The sequence below is a fragment of the Notolabrus celidotus genome, chromosome 20, assembly GCF_009762535.1.
Source record: "Notolabrus celidotus isolate fNotCel1 chromosome 20, fNotCel1.pri, whole genome shotgun sequence".
Lineage (NCBI taxonomy): Eukaryota > Metazoa > Chordata > Actinopteri > Labriformes > Labridae > Notolabrus > Notolabrus celidotus.
The window spans coordinates 215,598-230,597 of record NC_048291.1 but is presented as its reverse complement, the minus strand read 5'-3'; the positions used below and the strand labels follow the sequence as shown (position 1 = coordinate 230,597).

At 43.9% G+C, this 15,000-nt stretch overlaps 2 protein-coding genes and 1 long non-coding RNA gene across 3 annotated transcripts in view; 2 read left to right on the top strand and 1 right to left on the bottom strand.

The window, feature by feature from the left end:
* Positions 1-26: 26 nt before the first annotated feature.
* kat8 (K(lysine) acetyltransferase 8) lies at positions 27-5,651 on the top strand. The gene is given in 19 exon segments (XM_034711076.1): positions 27-189; positions 192-272; positions 275-325; positions 328-447; positions 1,163-1,241; positions 1,652-1,671; positions 1,674-1,839; positions 1,912-1,963; positions 2,063-2,088; positions 2,090-2,130; positions 2,133-2,224; positions 2,436-2,525; positions 3,320-3,353; positions 3,356-3,444; positions 3,446-3,460; positions 3,874-3,967; positions 4,363-4,513; positions 4,603-4,757; positions 5,445-5,651. Coding segments are annotated over 19 exon segments (1,476 nt in total). The 5' UTR covers positions 27-134; the 3' UTR covers positions 5,510-5,651.
* Positions 5,652-5,854: 203 nt separating this feature from the next.
* On the top strand, positions 5,855-13,696 carry LOC117832939. Its single transcript, XR_004635287.1, has 2 exons — positions 5,855-6,070; positions 12,980-13,696. It is a non-coding gene; the product is annotated as an uncharacterized LOC117832939 (long non-coding RNA).
* The window catches only part of LOC117832938 (xylosyltransferase 1-like), a 31,760-nt gene continuing 27,784 nt past the window's right edge, over positions 11,025-15,000 (bottom strand). Inside the window, exons 9-11 of the mRNA XM_034712269.1 lie at positions 13,844-14,039; positions 13,211-13,547; positions 11,025-12,034 (exon numbers count right to left, since the gene is read on the bottom strand). Coding sequence (XP_034568160.1) covers positions 11,712-12,034; positions 13,211-13,547; positions 13,844-14,039 — 856 coding nt within the window. The 3' untranslated portion in view covers positions 11,025-11,711. The remainder of the gene's footprint in view (positions 12,035-13,210; positions 13,548-13,843; positions 14,040-15,000) is intronic.

The window sequence follows — 15,000 nt, the reverse complement described above, 5'->3', positions numbered from 1 at the left end:
TATTCCGATAGTACTTGAATGCACCATAGGACCTGCCGACGCCATCTTGGTTTTTCCTCCCTGTAGTCCAGCCCCTCTGAATTGTCTGCGCAGGGTCGCAGAGGCGTGTTGTTGTTTTCAAAACGGCAGATGTAATGACTGGCGGGACCGAGTTCCACAAAACCTACACTAATAACACGGACCCCGAACCCGAATGGACGTGGACATGGATTCAAGTCATCTGGAGAACGAGCGGGGGGAACTGGACGGCGGTATCCCGGCTGCGTGCTCCTCTACGGCAGCGGCGGGGAGGAGGACGAGGCGGAGGCCTGTGGCCGTCTGAGGGAAGCGGGGGCTCGAGTAGTCAGCACATCCCGGATATGGGGGTGTTCTGCGGGGGAAGGGAGCAGGAGGTGTCGGTGGAAATTGGAGAGACGTATTTATGTCAACGAGCTGACAAGTCATGGCGTGAGTGAGATAACAATTACTTCAGTTTAATATAGTAGTTAAATAAAGTGCAAATAATCAGTAAACTGTATTAAAACTGATTTAATGAGCGTCCTGTTCATCAAATGCATGTTCTATATTTATATTATATTAACATTCATATTAGACTTACTTTATATTATATTATATTATATTATATTATATTATATTATATTATATTCATATTAGACTTACTTTAGATTATATTTATATTAAATTAACATTCATATTAGACTTACTTTATATTATATTATATTATATTATATTATATTAGACTTACTTTATATTATATTATATTATATATTATTGCTGTATTTATTTAGTCTTTTAAACATATTTTCTACCTGTTTTTATTGTATTTGTATTTATAACATGCACCTTTGTACACCTGATAATGACAAATAAAGGCTCTTATACTCAAATACAACTTTTAACGAAGGATCACATTCATTACAGTCCAAACCTCAGCTTGTGTCTTGAAGTTGATATTGTTATAACTACTCTAACACTCATCTTTAGGAGATTATGTGATAACTGAATAGAGTAATAGATTAAAAGCAGTGACACCATGTTGTTTTTAAGGTGAAATAACACTGAATGTGTTCGTGTTTAAGCTCAGAGTGGCTCTTCTGTATATTCTGAATGAGGTTTGGTGAGATAAAGTGTCACTAACTGTTGGATCTTTCTCTCTTTACAGACACAGCAGAGGTGATTCAGTCCCGGCTGAATGAACAGGAGGGCAGAGAGGAGTTTTATGTGCACTATGTAGGATGTGAGTACAACACTAGTATCTTTGCTCCACTTAATACAAGGGATCAAACACTGTCACGATACAGTCTCATACTCCGTCCATGGGGAAACTGAAAAGCTCCCACACGTCAGATTTTAAGAAACGCTGGAGCACCCACGATTTCAGAATCATGTCTGTTCTCTCTCGCCACTTTCACTGATGTCTGCCGTCATCGCTGTGCTAGATCTGAGGAAGCTAGCTTGCAGTAGTTCCACTTTTCCTCTGCGACACATTTCCCCAGCAGATCTATCATCTCATACCTCATCTCACAGGACGCTTCTGCTTCACGATATTCTGAACATCCCTATATTATCCCTTCATCATCACCTCATCATCGTCGCCTTTCTTCCCCTCATGCTTTCCTACCATCCTCATCTCCCTGTCTGTGGCATGCAGCAACCGGCGCCTGGACGAGTGGGGGGTAAAGCTCGCCTCGCCCTCACCAAGACGGTGAAGGACGCGGTGAGGAAGAGCACGGAGATCGGAAGCGTGGGAGATTTAGGCGAGCAGCCGGAGAGGAAGATCACTCGCAACCAGAAGCGCAAACATGACGAGATCAACCACGTGCAGAAGGTTAGAGGCGTGTTTGTGTTTGACGTGGCGACACTTGAAACGTTGAGGAGTTGTTTTTTATCTAACACTGCTTTCATCTGCAGACGTACGCAGATGGACCCAACGACGGCTGCGTTAGAGAAGGAGCACGAGGCGGTGAGGATCCTCCTGCATCTTTCAGTTAAACATGCTTCTGTGATATTTATCCTTCACCTTTTTAAATGTAGTCTGACTCTCCTCCCTGTTCCCCCTCAGATCACAAAAGTTAAATACGTGGATAAGTCAGATAGGGAACTTTGAGATCGATGCCTGGTACTTCTCGCCGTTCCTGAGGACTATGGGAAGCAGCCGAAGCTGTGGATCTGCGAGTACTGCCTTAAATACATGAAGTACGAGAAGACCTTCAGACATCACCTGGTGAGTGCAGAATAAGAGCTGGTTCCACCTCTGGAGACATGACTCGTGAAAATAGAGTCTGATACATCCACATGTTAAATATCATGCAGGGTTTTCTTTAGGAAGAAAACTGTTGGTGTGTTTGTTCCTCCCATACAAGCCCAGAGGAAGTTTAAAGAGTGCATCTCCTGCAGCCTGACGTACTTTGACCTTTTGACCTCTGTCTCCTCAGTCTCACTGTCAGTGGAAGCAGCCGTCCGGCAAAGAAATCTACAGAAGAAGCAACATATCGGTGTATGAGGTAGATGGGCGGGACCACAAGGTGAGGAAAGTGTCTGACATCAATCAATCAATCTTTATTTATAAAGTGCCAAATCACAACATCAAGACCGGATCAGATCCAGTCCCCTCTTCCAGACAGGACTCAGTCTGACTCATCTTAATCCACCATGAGCAGAGCACTTTGCAGCATTTAGCAAGTTACAGTGGCAAGGACAAACTTCCTTTAACAGGCAGAAACCTCCAGCAGGACCAGACTCATGTTAGACACACATCTGCTGAGACCGTGTTGTAGAGAGGGATAGAGGGAGATGAAGAGAGAGAGAGAGAGAGAGAGAGAGAGATAGAGAGAGATGAAGAGAGAGAGAGAGAGATGAATAGAGGGAGATGAAGAGAGAGAGAGAGAGAGAGAGAGATGAAGAGAGAGAGAGATGATAGAGGGAGATGAAGAGAGAGAGAGAGAGAGAGAGGGATAGAGGGAGATGAAGAGAGAGAGAGATGAAGAGAGAGAGAGTGATAGAGGGAGATGAAGAGAGAGGGATAGAGGGAGAGAGAGAGAGAGAGAGAGAGGGAGATAGAGGGGGATAGAGGGAGATGAAGAGAGAGAGGGAGATAGAGGGGGATAGAGGGAGATGAAGAGAGAGAGGGAGATAGAGGGGGATAGAGGGAGATGAAGAGAGAGAGAGAGGGAGAGAAAGAGGGATAGAGCAGTAATAGCAGCTGGAGTCTCGAACGTCCAAAACTGTATTCTTCTGTTTCAGCTGCTGAAGTGTAAATGATTTAACTCTGATGTAGATATTTTGTCCTGATGCTTACATGATTATTCTGTGTTTACAGATCTACTGTCAGAACCTTTGTCTACTAGCAAAACTATCCTCGACCACAAGACGCTCTACTTCGACGTGGAGCCGTTCATCTTCTACATCCTGACTGAAGTCAACAAACAGGGGGCGCACATCGTCCGGCTACTTCTCCAAAGTAAGAACCCGGGTGTCTGATGTTGATCAGCTTTAAAAATATTTGTGTCAAGTTTATCTTGAACTCATCGCTGACACGTCTACGACAGCCTCGTGTGATTTAAAAAGTAAGGTTTATATAAGCTTCTCCTGACAGAACATTCTGTGTATCCTTGAGGAGAGAGTTACCTGATAACACACTCAGATTTTATAAACCTGATTTGAACCTTTAAACCTTCATTTTGTAGATTTATGTATTTCATTAAAGCAGTCAAAAACTCCAAAGGGTACCTCTTCTTATCAAACATTACATTTGTAAGCATTTCATTAGTCTTCAACAGAATCTCTTGAATGTGGAAGGAAAACATTCTGAAACTGCAGGAGTGAAACTGGATTCAGCAGTTCAGTCTGAACGTCTGTGTTTCTGTTCTTCAGGAGAAAGAGTCACCAGACGGGAACAACGTGGCGTGTATCCTCACACTGCCACCGTACCAACGCAGAGGCTACGGGAAGTTCCTCATCGCTTTTAGTAAGTGAAAGAGTGATCAGGGATTCAGCCGATGAGAACTCTAGTTTTCAACATTTATTCACTCGTCTGTCATCCATCATGAATCACATCTGTTGGGTCTTAATGGTACTCTTCTGTGGGATCATAAAGTGAGGTCTGAACTCAGGAACTTCCTGACAGTTAGGATTGTAAAGTGTTCCACAGACTGTGTTCTAGCTGCTCTGCAAACATTGATGTTAGCCTCCGGTAAACAGGATGCAAGAAGATCACATTTTAAATTCAGTATCCATCAGATCTCCTCCTGATTTGTTTTATGCATTCATGTATTTTAATAAAAACACATTCTTAGAGAGACATGGGACACAAAGCTCAGTCCTGAGTGTTGATGAGGTTTCTGTCGTCTCTGCTGTGTGCAGGTTATGAACTGTCTAAGTTAGAGGGTTCAGTCGGCTCTCCAGAGAAGCCTCTGTCAGATCTGGGGAAGCTGAGCTACAGGAGTTACTGGTCGTGGGTCCTGCTGGAGATCTTGAGGGACTTCAGAGGAACGCTGTCGATCAAAGACCTCAGGTAGGAACACGAACACACGAACACCATCAGACGGTTCTCTTCGGTTAGTTTAAACTGTCACTGACTCTTTGCTCTCTTCGCTCCTCCAGCCAGATGACGAGCATCACACAGAGCGACATCATCAGCACGCTGCAGTCACTCAACATGGTGAAGTACTGGAAGGGTCAGCATGTTATCTGTGTCACACCCAAACTGGTGGAGGAGCATCTAAAGAGCGCACAGTACAAGAAACCCCCGATCACAGGTACGTCAGTCACGAGCACAAGAGAGAGATGTTTATGATGACACAAACTTGAGAAACAGAGGATCATACTTATCAGGCTTCACAGGAGCTTCTTGTTCTTGACATGAGGGCTGAGCAAGGGAGTGTTTCAGTCTAGAGTCTAACCCCGACATACTACAGTTTCTACACACTGTACCTTTAATTAACGGCCATGTTGCAGCCTCACCAAGTCTGGCATATCATCACCATCAGAAATCACAACTTCTCAGACCCTGACGGCCAAACTCCATTAGATCTGTGTCCGGTCCGTCTCCGATCCGTCTCAGCTCTATTCTAGTCAATGTGTTAATCAGCGTTCCGGCTGAGTCTCTGATCCGGCAGAACGGACCAGAAAGACAACATGGATGAGGAGAGGAGGAGGAGGAGAATCCTTGATTCAGTGATTACAGAAGGGGAAACCTCGGTCACATGACTCCAGCTCTCCGGAGGTCCTGCTCCGTGCTGGATCAGAGACAGACCGGACACGGATCTGGTGGGAGTCCCGTGTTAAGTGTGACATGACTTTATAAATACAGCCTGCAGAGTACGCCGATACAGACTCACAGTTACAGAAACCCTCTCTAAGACCTCACTGAAGCCCTGACTTGTTGTTTCATAGTTTAACTGTTGTCCTTCCTGCACTCACGCCTCCTCTCGTCTCCTCCACAGTGGACACGATGTGTCTGAAGTGGGCGCCCCCGAAAAACAAACAAGCCAAGCTGTCCAAGAAGTGAGAGGAGGAGGAGTCCCCCGTCCATCCGTCTGTTTTTATAACATCTCCATCTCCATACACTCTGCTGTAATGAAAACTTTATGTACATAGCTGTTGGTAGCATCTGTCTGTATTTTCTTAAATATATTTCAAAAAATCTCTCAGACCTGTCTCCTGATTTCTTCTGTTAGAGTGTGAAGTGGTTTTAAAAGTTTCTGCAGTCTCTGTGAAAAAACTTAATATTTAATATCTGAGCAAACAACTCTTCATGTTTATATGGAGGATGATCTTCAACACAGATGAAGCATCAAATCAGACATTGTTTCTGTTTCATGGCTCATACTGGGCATGCTCAGTTGTCAGGTACAGCTGCAGCCATGTTGATTTAACTGCTTACACCTGTATCTCTTCCAGCAATGACACATTTTCTGTGAGGAAGTTTCAGATGCACCTCATGCAAAATTCAACAAATGTTATTCCTGGTAAAAGAGGGAACAGGGTATCGATGGTTCACTTGAATTTCATCGTGGAGAAACATCTCTGCACCGATATTTTTGGGGGATTTGTCGGCGTTCAGAATCAGGTGAGTGAAAGTATTTGAATGTAATATTTTCTGATAGGTTTAGGAGGCTTTAAGATGAGATATCATTACAGTAATGCATCTAAAGTCACATTTAAAGAGCCTTCAAAGTGTTCTAAAGTGGATTAATGTTTTGTTTATCTCAGTGTCGGAGGTTAATCCTTTACTTTTCAGTTATTTTTAAAATAAAATAAATCTGTCCTATAATAGAGTAATAGAGTTATACTACAGGTTTAATATGAATTTAACCAAAGGGTAACTTTATAACTGCAACTAAAAGGGATTAAAAACGTGTCTTTGCTGCAGTGACAGATAATGAGCTGTAATTCCAACAACAGACACAAGGGGGCAGCAGAGTTCTAACTCAAGGTTGAGCAGCACATTAATGTGATTTAAGACTGTAGTGTCAGGGACTCCTCTAATGCTGCAGGTTATATTTGTTAGATTTACTCTTAGAAGATGTGACGGTTTCATTTATTGGTGTTTCAGTCTCTCTTAATGTGGCTGGAGTGAGATTATCACATATACTTTCTATGGAAGCCCTAGAAGGACATGATTAAATACATTTTATTTTCACTGCTTTCTCTAGATAACCCGTTAATTTCTGAGGACACCACTGTCCACTCTTATGTTGAATCCATGTTGTAATCAAAATAATTTCATGTGGTTAAATTAAAGTTATGGAGGGAACAGACTTCGTCTAATGGTTAAGTTCCTCGCCCATGTGGCGGGTGGCCCGGGTTCAAAACTAGCCTGTGGCCTCCTTCCTAAATGTCATTCCCCCACTCTCTCCCACCTTCCTACACTATCCACTGTCCTCTCCTCTATAAATAAAGGTGTAAAAAGACCCAAAATAAGAGGTCAGGGGTCCAATCAGTCAGGGGTCCCATCAGTCAGGGGTCCAATCAGTCAGGGGTCCCATCAGTCAGGGGTCCCATCAGTCAGGGGTCCCATCAGTCAGAGGTCCCATCAGTCAGGGGTCCCATCAGTCAGGGGTCCCATCAGTCAGGGGTCTCATCAGTCAGGGGTCCCATCAGTCAGGGGTCCCATCAGTCAGAGGTCCCATCAGTCAGAGGTCCCATCAGTCAGGGGTCCCATCAGTCAGGGGTCCCATCATTCAGGGGTCCCCATCAGTCAGGGTCTCATCAGTCAGGGGGTCCCATCAGTCAGGGGTCCCATCAGTCAGGGGTCCCATCAGTCAGGGGGCTCATCAGTCAGTGGTCCCATCAGTCAGGGGTCTCATCAGTCAGGGGTCCCAGCAGTCAGGGGTCTCATCAGTCAGGTAGAGAGAGCAGCAATAGCTGCTAACAGGTGAAACAAGGTGAGTCAGGAGAACCTCTTCCCTCAGTGTTGTGTTCAGGTACTCAGGGGTTTTGAGAAAGGGTTTCACTTTGAGACATTTTAAAAATAATTTAATATTAATCAAAATTTTAAAACCATTATCTTTATGTTCACTGAAAAGCTGAAGTAGTATTTTAATTTTAAGCTAATATAGATTAGGTCACAAGTAATATTGAACTTCTAACTTCAATAGTTTTATAACTTCTTTAAAAATATTTACAATATGAAGATTATTTACTTTGTCACATCAGTCTTAGGTTATAAATTTAGATATTTAAATTTAGATTACAAACTTAAATTGACTAAGTAGAGCCACCTTAACTAAGAATCAATCATTTTAATGCAGTAAGTAATAAAAGAGCACATTGATGCAAACACTTTATTTTAGTAAGTTTTTAAAGGGAGGACTTTAACTTGTAATATTAGGTATAATGATAGATGTCTGTTCTCCTGTCTACTGTTAAAGATGCTCAGTGTCACACGTCACAGGCTGCAGATAATAATTAGCTCTGTCCTTCCAGCTGCGTGTCATCGATCACATGTATTGATGATTCCATCGCTGCCGGCTGTGAGTGATTTTCACTGCAGTGATGACGTGTTCATGAGAGATCTGTGACCACGGTTTTAAGATCCTGATGGGGCTCACAAAGAGGGGCAGGGCAGACCTGAGTGAGGACATGAAAACATACATTCAATGGATGTTTGAGCTTTATAAGTGTCATATTATTAGATAAATCAGATAAAATCTCAACAAGGTGTCAGTCACTCAAACTGTCTGACCTCCTGTCTGTGGACCTTCAAGCTTATGGACTCTTAATGAAGACATTTAACTCTTAACATTTAACTCTTAACATTTAACTCTTAATGAAGACATTTAACTCTTAACATTTAACTCTTAATGAAGACATTTAACTCTTAACATTTAACTCTTAACATTTAACTCTTAACATTTAACTCTTAATATTTAACTGTTAATATTTAACTCTTAATGAAGACATTTAACTCTTAACATTTAACTCTTAATGAAGACATTTAACTCTTAACATTTAACTCTTAACATTTAACTCTTAATATTTAACTCTTAATATTTAACTCTTAATGAAGACATTTAACTCTTAAAAAAAAACAGAGACCAAACTCTAAAAAAAACACAATTTATGATGTATTTATGAATCTACTGAATCTATTGAATCTATTGAATCTACTGAATCTATTGAATCTATTGAATCTACTGAATCTACTGAATCTATTGAATCTATTGAATCTACTGAATCTATTGAATCTACTGAATCTACTGAATCTACTGAATCTACTGAATCTATTGAATCTATTGAATCTACTGAATCTACTGAATCTATTGAATCTACTGAATCTACTGAATCTATTGAATCTATTGAATCTACTGAATCTATTGAATCTACTGAATCTACTGAATCTATTGAATCTATTGAATCTACTGAATCTATTTTCTGTGACAATTCTGTAAAATGAATCTTGTGCTTTGTGCAGAGTGAGTTTCTAAAAGATTCTGTTTTTCTGGACTCATTTTTATATATATTTAGTATTAATCCATTACTTTATTCCTACCTTCTATTAATGCTTAAATATTCTTCCTTATTGTGAATAAGAGTGACTGTAATGACTGAATCTCCTCACTCCAGTGTCAGCTGTAGATGCATTTAAGTAATTCAGGATGCCCACGTTTGCTTCAAGGACTCCAAATATAAATAAGACTTAAATATGATTTATTTAATCCCTGCTCAGCCATTTAAATATGAGTGTGACAAAAACAACACAGACATGAAGTAAAGGGAGGTTCTGTTTTATTGTCAAAAATCATACTTCAGAACCACAAAGGTCCTTTAGGCATTCACAACACATTTTACTTTTGGCTTTTAGACACAAGAGACAGATTCTGATGCTTTAAGAGAGGATGTCCTAAAACAGAAGCACAGCTAAGGCACAGCACGACTCCCACAGAGAGAGAGAGAGAGAGGGAGGGAGGGAGAGAGAGAGAGAGAGAGTGAGAGAGAGAGAGAGAGAGAGAGAGAGAGAGAGAGAGAGGAGAGAGAGAGAGAGAGAAGAGAGGAGAGAGAGAGAGAGGAGAGAGAGGGAGAGAGAGAGAGGAGAGAGAGAGAGAGAGAGAGAGAGAGAGAGAGAGAGAGAGAGAGAGAGAGGAGGGAGAGAGGAGAGAGAGGAGGGATAGAGAGACAGAGAGAGAGGAGGGAGAGATAGAGAGAGAGAGAGAGAGAGAGAGAGAGAGAGAGAGAGAGAGACAGAGAGAGAGAGAGAGAGAGAGAGTCATAGAATAACAACAGAAGACAGAAATGGAACGAGAGAAAGAGAGACAGGGTTTGTGTTTGAGGATGAAAAGAAAGAAACCTCTCTGCTGGGATCTTCCTCCAGAATCTGAAGACTTTACGAACACTTTCACGTCGTCACTTTCTGAAAAACGCTCACATGACTTCTCATTAACTTAAAATCTGTACATCATCAGGACTCTCTCTTAAATTAAAAACACAGATTTACATGGATCCAGTCAAACGGCTCGTCGAGCAGAGAGGAAGTATCAGCTGCTCGAGTCCTTTCTTTAAGTGCTGACTGTCGCTCTGAGATAAACCCTCATGGTTTAAATCCTCCTGCTGGACTCTGCTGTTAGTCCCAGTGAAACCGGCACATGGAGGCTACACCTCTCAAAAAACTGATCAATTATTCCATTTCATATTGATGAGTCCAATCTTAGAAGATGTCGCTCTTGTTTGATTTTAAAACTGTAATCTCTGTTTCTCTGTGATGCATTTTCAGAGCTTCAGAGCAGCATCCCATCCGGTTAGACTGTCTTCACTTAACGTACCGACCATCTTTAATTACTGTATTAGCTGTGGCTGCAGTGGCTGCTGTGGCTTCCTTCTCTCTGTCACATGTTAATGATCCTTAAATAGAGACCGTCAGACCTCAGAGTTTAGTCCCTCTTGAAGGATTCTCTTCTAGTCTCTAACGTGTTAATGGTTAAACTTCACAGTGCAGACATGAGGATGGTGTTAAATTAAACTCCTAACTCTCTACTTAAAATGTAAGAAACATACCTCTCAGGTTTGTGCTTTATTTAGCTTGATTTAGTCCAAATGATGTACATGTTCTGCCACATTAAGATGAGATGAGGTTGCACTGATTTGAACACCAGAACTAACCCAGACTGGGTCTGAATCTTCTCCGGCTGTTAGAGTCCAGCAGTGAGCAGCAGCACTGAAGACTAAAGGTGCATTTGAGTGTTGTGGGTGGTCTCCTCCTTTCTCCATCCTCCTCTCCTGCTGCATCCAAACTCACAGGACAGGAGAATGAAAGATGAGTGATGTGCTCGTTATTAACCTCCTGCAGTTTGAGAGCAGACCAGTGAAGGGGAAGTGAGCAGATCCACTAAGAACTGACCGATACCGACGTGTCTCTGTTCCCACAAACACTTGAAGGCAGAGACAAACTCACCCGCTGAACCAAATATCAGCAAATCAAACATTTAGTCAGTTCTATAAACTTCTGAATAAATTACTCTAAGACACAGTCACATCAGTCTACGGCCGACAGCAGCTCAAAGAACAGACGGGGAGGAGATGCTCTCTGATGGTCTGATTATTTACTCATGATTTATCCTTACATCCATACCGCCTGTATTTCACCTCGATGTGACAGGATGATGGTTTGATCTCTCAGAAGAACTCAAAGATAATATTCCTTCTCTGAACACGACAAAGATCCAGGATGAAAAGTTTGAAACAGAAACCTTTATGGCTTTCATAAAGCTTCAAATAATCTGAGTCTTTAAAATCTGAAGACGACCTCTGTCTCGCTGACTTTGACCAGTTCAGGTCGGTTTTTGAAAAGAACATTTCAGAGTTCAGGATGTTTTTCTGATCAAATAAATAAAGTCGATATAAAAACTATTTTACAAAGACCTTTAGGGGCCGAGGATTCTGCATCACTTCCATACTTTAACCCAGGAAACACTCACAACAAGAGGTAAAAAGTTCTTCTCACACACTGCTTCAACACACACACTCACACACACTCACGCACACACACACTGTAGTCCCAAATGACAGTGAGCGCAGCAGACTGAGAGAGGACTGAAGGAGGAAGTCTGTCCCTCAGTTTGAGTCTGTTCCTCTTCTTCCCCTCTCTGCCTCCAGAGTTTGGTCCTCCGTCCTCTTCCACTCTGCACAACCTTTAAATAAATAAATACCAGACACGAGCGGGACGTCAGCCCCGTGCCTTCCTTCATTTATCCCTCCCTCAGTCCGTCCGTCTGCTACCTGATCCGTCCGTCCTCTCTGGGAGGGGTCAGTTCAGACTTGGGGTCCGGGCTGGCCGCGCTCCAGACCGTTTGGGGACAGCGCTGCATGACGGGGCAGGCGCTGGGTCCCATGGAGCAGACGTCCGAGGCCGACCAGTGGCTCTCCAGCAGACGGTCCAGCCAGCGACGCAGCGGCGCCCCCGTCAGGCCGGCGTTGGCCTCGGCTTCCTCCACGGCGCCCAGGCTCACCGGCAGCCGCAGCACCGGGTTCAGGCCGTGGAAGCTCTGCTCCATGTAGGAGTTTCTGGCCGGGCCGCCGTGCAGCCGGAGGGCGTCCTCTGGATCCCGGGAGAGGAGAGAGAGGAGATGTTAGAGGAAGAATGAAGCATGGCAGGCTTTGAAAGATGATCAGTGTTCTTTAAGAAGATAAATCAGTTTCATGTTAGACTCTCAGTTTTTAGGACTTCTTCTGACCTCAGCACTCCACTTTCAGAGACTGCTCAGCTCAAACCTTCTTACAGCTCTAGTTGATCCTGAAGATCTGACTCTTCTAAACCTGACCCTGTTGTTTGAGGGTTTTAGATGCCTAATAGGTTCAAACTGTTTGGGATTGAATCCAGTCAGCAGTGTTAACATGACTGCGATATTTGGAGCATAATCCATATCTTAAGACATGTTATCATTGATGTGTGTGATTCAGAGGTCATGATGAACTTTAACATCCAGACACAGGAAACAGCAGCATGGAGACCAGAGCATGTTAAAAAACAATGACACAAACACTGATCAGGTTACTTCACATGCATACTTCACTTTTTGACACCCACCAATAAACCTCACGGTCTATTCATGCTCCGGGCTTAACTTAGAGTACACACACACACACACACACACACACACACACACACACACACACACACACACACACTGAGTTCTGCAGAGGTCAAACAGACCGAACAGTAACCTGAGGGAGGGAGGGTTACTCACAGAGGTGACCCCGAGTGTGTGTGAGTGACTGACTGGATACGGACACTATAAATACATGTCTGCATGGTGATGACAGCTGGGACAGGAGGACCCCTGCTGTGTGTGTGTGTGTGTGATCGACGTGACACAGTGAGCCCTCTGAAACTCCTTCACACAGATCAACAGGTGTTTCTGGGAGTTAGCGATACTTGATTGCATTTTTAAAACAAGTGATTTGGAAGTTTTGGTTTTTGTCATTGCAGAGACGAGATTTTATTCAGTCTAATTCTTAGAGAATATCTGTTTTTGTTTTTCAGTTGGGACGCCCAGGCTGTAAAAGAAGGGGATGATTCTACTTCGACATCATTAATCGGATCAAATTTACTGAATGAAAGAAAACTCTAAAGAAGTGATTGAGGCATCAAACATCAGGACCAGAATCAGACTCTCTGTCCCTTTCCGTTCTGGACTCTCAGATCCTCCTGAGATCTTGCAGATTCCCTCTGTGTGGGTGTAAACTCAGTGGTAAGAGTCACCACATCACTCACCTTGTAGAATCGGCTGCTGTCGGTGGAACTCCAGCGGAGCCACGATGAAGCTGGTCTGACCGAGCGGGTTCCAGTGGTGCAGCACTCGCAGCGTCCACAGCCCCGGCCTCAGCGGCAGGGTGAGCGGCGGCCGGTAGTGGGTGACCTCGGCGGAGGCGTCCACCAGGATGTCGTAAGTCGCTGCGATGACGTTTGTGGGGTCGATCCATACGACGGTGGCGGTCAGGTTGGTCTGACTGCGGCTCCAGCGCTGCACGGCCACCGGCTCGTCCTCTGGACCCACGAGACCTCCCCAGTTCCTGAAGAGACGCTCCTTTGGATCCCAGTCAATCCCGACCTGAAGGACAGGTTTTTAAAACTTTAACCACAAACTGAACATCAGAAGTGGATGCAGCCTCTGGGATTAAAAACAGCTCATGTGCCTTTAATCTGCATTCTTTAATCTGTCCACTAGGAGGATAAATAAAGTTCACCGGACCACAACAACGTGCAGATTTAAAGAAAATAATAACTTCAATTTTAAGAAGCATGCATGAGAATATGTGATGTTGTGTGTGTGTGTGTGTGTGTGTGTGTGTGTGTGTGTGTGTGTGTGTGTGTGTGTGTGTGTGTGTGTGTGTGTGTGTGTTTTACCTGGACGTGCTGCAGCCTGTTGTTGGGATGGGCTGGACTGGCAAAGGCGAAGTGGTCTCTGGACGTAACCCAGGTCTCCAGAGTCTCCAGCTGGGTGGAGGCTCGGTTAGTGGCCATGTGACGCACCAGGTAGCCCTGGAACTGGTCCGACAGGAAGTAGAGGTGGACCGACACCGGGTGGCTCATGGCGACGTACCTGAGAAAGACACACACTGAACTGAGACTGTCGATGCAAGACGTTTGAAATACATTATTAACGTCTCCTCATGTTGTCATAACTTTGACTCTAACCCTCTGAGTGGCGCCCTCTAGTGGATGTTTTGCGTAGCATCCAATCCAACGTAAAGAACACATGTAAGTATAATCCTTTGTAAGGGGAGCTTCAGGACCTGACTGAGTTAGCAGGCTGACCTGTTAATCCCACTACCCCTTACCATTTTGGGGTCGTATATTTTTAGCCACTCTGGCAGCATGTCTCCATGGAAACGCCAGGTCTGTCGATAGGTCAGCTGATTTTGGCAGCCAAACTAATCGATGAACCTCGAAGCAAAGTGGTTAAGAACCAATGTCGGTTCCCTTCAAGTAAAGCCAAAACATTTTGAGCTCTCCCTGCTGCCTGACTGCAGTATAACCCACAACGTACTCCATGTTCTATTATCAACTAAGACCCAACATCAAGACCGGATCAGATCCAGTCTCATCTTACAGACAGGACTCAGTCTGATCTCATCTTAATCCACCATGAGCAGAGCACTTTGCAGCATTTAGCAAGTTACAGTGGCAAGGACAAACTTCCTTTAACAGGCAGAAACCTCCAGCAGGACCAGACTCATGTTAGACACACATCTGCTGAGACCGTGTTGGAGAGAGGGATAGAGGGAGATGAAGAGAGAGAGAGATGATAGTGGGGAGACGGATAGTAGTAGTTGTAGCAGCTGGAGTCTGGACCACGTCCACAGCAGCAGAGATCCAGAGGAACCTACGAGACAAGGGAGCTCAGGGACTCCAGAAAGGTCTATGGTTAGTAACTTTAATGGGACAGGAAGAGTTAAAGTGAGAGACAGGCAGAGAGAGGAGAGAGAGGGAAAGACAGGATCCCAGTGTGTCAGTTGATTGATCAGGAAGTACCCCGTGCTTTGGTGTGAGGCCAGCTGACA